Genomic DNA, 5,663 nt, shown 5'->3' with positions numbered 1-5,663 from the left:
AACAATGAACAGAGTGCAGAGATTAATATAAGGTTAAACATAAATGACTGGCGGGCTCCCTTGTACAGCCGGACACTGCCTTCTAAAGCAGAACAGATGTTGGCACAGCCTCCTTTCCTTCTCCATCATATCTGTTAGTAATCTTTAGTACAAGGTGATACAATTTTGTCATTAATGTCAGCTCTTATTTAGCACTCTGTCGGAGCTAAGGTGATGAACAGCACAGCATTTGGTGGTTTAAAGTGTCTTTCCAATCACATCTGCAGACTGACGCTACTGGTGACCTTAGGGTCATATGAAGCGAATGGAAAGCATATGTAAACTCCCTCAACACATCATCTTTTAGGCTGATATTATAAACATATTTGTGAAAGATGGCTTTATTTAAACACCCAACAAACATTATCATTCACTCAGTATCTCTTTCGGCAGTAACAAGACTAACATAAAGTTTTAATGGCAATATGTTCAGCATTTTAATTCAATAAGTCTTTGGATAAGATGAGTTTGTGCATTTCCTGTGTCATGTTTCCACGTGTCAGAACTTTAAGAGCTCTTCTGCTGATTGCATCACTTTATTGAAACGGGATGGGAGGAGAGCATTGATTGGTTAATTCATTCTGATAGGTTCTCTCTGTCATGTTGGCCAAGTAGAGTTTCTGCATAAAAAGAGTTGCAATCTCTTAATGCCTAATTGTTTTGTTTGGTGTGATGAAGGGCAGGATTTACTGAAAGGAGACTTTCCACTCGTTGAAACATGCCCACCTCATTTCTCCAGTTCTGCAGAAATTACTTTGTGAGCCTCTCACTACCCACACCAGACAGTAAAACTGCCTGCCCAGTCTCATCAACCACTACACATTTATAACCTTCTGAGATCCAGGAGAAAAAAAGGCTTTTATGTTTAGATGTTTTTTTAGATAATTTAAGGACTGTGGATGAAAGAAACATGTAACATGATTTTGTTAATAGTTATTTATTTTTTGAATTTGGCTAAAATGAAAACTTCAAAAAATACAAACTTCTTATAGATTATGTTTTTGATCGAAAGCGAAGGGGAAAGGTCAGAGGAGGACATCCCAGGTTTCGAGAAGCTGTAAGCTGGGATAAAATGACAGGAGGTGAAGTTCATTATAAGTGTTCATGATAAGTGTTGTGTGAGCTACCTGTCTGGTCATCTACGCGGGCCTGGTCTCTGCATGCTGATGCAGCCTTGTTACACTTTTTTTTTTTAACTCATTGAACTGTCTGTAACTAGGATCTAGTATACGTGGTTGCCTGTTATACTCAAATGTTTGGGCTGCTTTAACAGATTCAACTCAATTCAGTTTTATTTATATAGCGCCAAATCATATCCACAGTTGCCTCGAGACACTTAGCAGGGAGGGAGGATTCAGGGTCACCTGATCCAGCACGAACTATAAGCTTTATCAAAAGGAAAAGTTTTAAGCCTAATCTTAAAAGTAGAGTGTCTGTCTCCTGAATCCAAACTGGGAGCTGGTTCCACAGAAGAGAGACCTGACAGCTGAAGGCTCTAGCTGGTTTAATTGATTGTTTCAGTATCCATTTAACATCAAATTTAAGTGTTAAACTAAAAGGGCTGTAACACTGCTGAGCTAGAGGTGTGTTTGTGTATGTGTCCCCTCCCCTCCCTTAGTCGGAGTTAAATTCTGGTTTCAGCCCTTTTTTTCCCCATTTTCTCTTCAAAGCTCAGAGAACCAGAGAAGAGGTAAGAGAAGCTTTTTATACTGATGAGCTAAATACAGCAATCTATGTGAATCGATTTTACTATTTCAGTATAACCTGTAGTAATGAAACAGTTTATGCATGAGATGCTGGAACTAAAGGAAATGTTAAAGCCTTCCAGACCCACATGCACAAAAAAAGACAAAATTAGGAAGAAAAAAATATAAATCATGTAATTCATTGCATATTGAACTGTTTTGTACTGCACACAAATTATTTGTACATGTCACTCCGGGTATTTTTAATGATTTGCATGAAACAGAAAACATCTTGTTATACGTGTAATAATGGCCACACTGTAGACAATAATGCTTTAAACCAGTCTGTTATCTCTATTGTATTCTAGCGCTAGTTTGTAACTGCTATAAAGTTTCACTCTGTGTCTCCATTCCTGGCTTGTTTCCTCCAGTTATGGCTGTCCGCCAGCAGCCCACCCAGGGGATGTTATCCCCCCGCTCTGGAGCATGGAGCACCGAGCTCTTAGATTGCACCTCTGATATGAAAACCTGTAAGTCTTCCCAGCAAACCAAAGCAAACAAACAGCAGTAATTTTTCTACCATGTCCTCAGGCTTTGTTTCAGACAATTCAAGAATGTTGACAAAATATCTAAATTTATCTAAATTATAAAACTGTTGTCAGGTTCTTTTTATTTGGAAGGAAAGATAAGCAGAAGCAGAGTCCTCGGAAGTGTCCAAAAAGTGATTTATTAAACACACACAGTTTACAGTGTGGGAGCCGATCTCTCCTCTCTGCTCAATACAGAAAGCTTTATAGGCTTTATGACTGAAGGAAACGGTTTCCAGGGCCTAATCCGTGGATCGACTTCCTTCGAGGCGTGGGCGTCTATCAGCAGAGATTGTCCCTTAGTCTGTAACACAGTCAAATATATTCTCAAGTAACATTCAAGCATGCCATTCAGCGTGTTAGTACGAGCTCGGGAGCAGCTTGGGAGAACAAGAAAACAGAGACTGCTTCAGGTTGTCTTCCCAAATCGACTCAACTTTATTCACAAGTACAACAGTTTATATAGAGGGTAAAATTCATGAGACAGCAGATTATCAGTTTAAACCAGTACAGACCAAGATAAGGGAGCGTCTTCCTGCCCTTGGGTGAAGAAGCATCCTTTGTGTAGTGTATCAGTTCAGCTACAATTATGATTATCTCAGCGACATATTTTCAAGGCACGAAACAAAGATTTCTTTCATTAGTGAATTCTGAAACAAACCATCTGGCCTTCAACAGGCGTCTCCTAAGAGATTTAGAAACTAATGTAGCTGAGGGAGTGATCTCTGTGGTATTTCAACCTTGTACCAGCCTGTGATTCTCACACATCAATTCTTGGGTCAAAGAGAAAAATAACTAAAACAAAGGGGCCTTATTGAATGACAGAGTTTTCCTGTATAATGTCACTAAAACAATATCCAGTAAATGCTCCCATGGTACTAAAATACCTAACAATGACGTCAAGAGAAATGCTGGAATTCCCCTTCTCAAAACAACAACCCTTTCCCAGGATTGAAACCAGATGTTTCCTATCATCGCTATCTGGGAAGATAACCAAGTTGTGTACAGTGTGTAGTTTTGTGTGAGAGTGTAGGTCCAGGCCAACAAGAGGTCGCTTTCCTTAACTGACTTGCTGTAGGCCGCCTGGACCTGCAGCTTCTGCTGGTGCTTTTCACCACATGATAGAGTATTGTATCTAAAATGTGTTCTATTCTGCGTGCTCTGAAATAAATGATAAATGATACATGATAAACTGAAGATAAGTAATACAGACTAATGAAGTAATGATGAAATAATGACAGTGCATGTAAATGATAACAAAGTGACAGTAAAATAACATGTTTTTCTTGACACTGTCCACTTATACATACAGAAGATTAAGTTTCCCTGTTGCTATGTGTAAGAAACTCCATTCCGGGTTTCTCTGAGGCGTGGGCTTTCATCATCAAAGTTCATCCCTTAACCTATAACAATTAAAATATTCTCAAGCATGATCAACGGTTAGTTACGGTACAGGCCGGAGTACCGGGAGCAGTTTGGAAGAACAAAAAGATGCGGAGACTGTTCTAAATTGTCATCCCAAACTAACTCAAAGTTTATTCTTTGTGCAGCAGTTTTTATAGGCAGACAACAAGTTTTAGTTCAGACCCTGCCCACTGGGTGGGGTGGTGTCCTCCGACAGTGGGAATCCTTTGTTCAGCAAGGGCAATAAAAATGCACTCACAAGGCCTATAAATCTTACACAGAAGTCTCCTACATCCGTGAATTCTGACACAACCCAGATGGTCTTCACATAAACATCTTCTGCAAGGGAGTGATAAGTAAAAGAGTGATTTGTTGGTGTTTTCCCTCCAACCTTAGTATCTACTTTCACACCATAAAATCTTCAGTTGACACAGCAAGAGGAAATGAGGTTCAAACAAAGGGCATTGCAGAGACAGGGTCCTTTGTATAATATCATCAAAAACAATATCCTGTAAATGCTACCATGGTATCAAAATATCACAACACTATGGGAATTTAAAAGCATAGGCAGCACAGCTGTGGAGCGGTTACCACTGTTGTCTCATAGCGAGTAGTTTTTGGCCTCTGATGGCCTCGTTTCGTGACTGCATGGGTTTCTGAACAGGAGTCTGGCTGCCTGAGGACCAACAGAATGATTTCCAGGCATTGCATTACATTAAATTGGCCTTTTAGAATTGCAACACAGCAGCTACACTGCAGCATTTAGGCCACAAAAACACGACTATCAGAGTGCAATTTGGTAAAGTCTTACTGTTAATCGAGCACATCTGACTAACAACACTTGGCTGCTTCTCACCCTATTGAAGGTTTTCACAGGAATGTGTACCTCGTCTTGGTACACCGCTCAGAGCACCAGTCAGATTTTCATATGAGAGCAAGAAATGTAATAATGTGCATGAAACACTTTGCATTAACACTGCATCAAACTCAACGAGGGCCAAACTACTACTTTTTTATTTTCATTGGTGGCATCAAAAAACTAAAAATCCTGGAAAAACAAAAATAAAGAAGCCAAAGAAAGTTCTAAAACAAATGACCTCTTTAGAAAACAATCCTTGCTCACGCTGACATTTTGATATATAGTGATTATAAACTACAGTAAACACCGATACTCTAATGCTGCATTGCTGCACATTTTCCTCCCTCAAGGTTGCTACGGCCTTTGGTGTTTCCCCTGTATGCAGTGTCATACAGCCAGTAAGCATGGATGGTGGTGCGCAATGCCACTGCTGGATGTTTGTGGTGTGGTGTCCTGCTTACTCCGTCAGTCCATCAGAGAGCGCCACAACATCGAAGTAAGGCTGGGTTTGAGATGGAGCGGGACTATGCACTGCATAAAAGAGATGTATTTGGCCACTCTGCATTTTAAAGCTTTTCTTTTGAGCATTATAGCCAGAAATAACCATATTTGAAGGGTGACCGAGAGGGTGGAGTTAAAAATCACATTAGTCAGTTGCATCCACACACACCCCAAAAAGTCTCCAAATTTATATTATTTACTACTGAAGACTGCCTTATTCACCTTTTGGTTGTAAAATGTAATGCCCAGCATCATGGAGCTCTTAGCAGAGCTCAAAGAAGAAATATCTAGTTCACAGTGAATGTGAGAGTGGATGAATAGTGGCATTGTGGCATTGTAAAGCGCTTTGGGTGCCTTGAAAAGCGCTATATAAATGCAATCCATTATTATTATTCACAGAGCAGATACTCCAAACTAATTAAAAATCTGTCTGAACAGCCCTCTCTTTTTCCTCTTCTCCATCCTGTAGGGCTCTGCCACTGATGATGTCATCAATGTACTTTGCTGTTATTCGTGTGCCTGGTGCCAGATGTATCGTGAGGTGGTGATCAGGGAACGCCACTAGCCCTCAAACTTGATGCTGATCAC

At 40.2% G+C, this 5,663-nt stretch overlaps 1 protein-coding gene across 1 annotated transcript; it reads left to right on the top strand.

Moving 5' to 3' along the window:
• Nucleotides 1-1,608: 1,608 nt before the first annotated feature.
• Nucleotides 1,609-5,663, top strand: LOC102299558 (cornifelin homolog B). Its single transcript, XM_005945280.3, has 4 exons — nucleotides 1,609-1,729; nucleotides 2,156-2,254; nucleotides 4,925-5,070; nucleotides 5,545-5,663. Exons 2-4 carry the CDS (start codon nucleotides 2,158-2,160, stop codon nucleotides 5,638-5,640), a joined length of 339 nt encoding a protein of 112 aa, XP_005945342.1. The 5' UTR covers nucleotides 1,609-1,729; nucleotides 2,156-2,157; the 3' UTR covers nucleotides 5,641-5,663.

The sequence above is a fragment of the Haplochromis burtoni genome, unplaced genomic scaffold (genome assembly GCF_018398535.1).
Source record: "Haplochromis burtoni strain Fernald_Lab_line unplaced genomic scaffold, NCSU_Asbu1 Contig_445, whole genome shotgun sequence".
NCBI classification, from domain to species: domain Eukaryota; kingdom Metazoa; phylum Chordata; class Actinopteri; order Cichliformes; family Cichlidae; genus Haplochromis; species Haplochromis burtoni.
The sequence above is the reverse complement of the archived record's forward strand: the minus strand, read 5'-3'. Positions and strand labels throughout refer to the sequence as shown.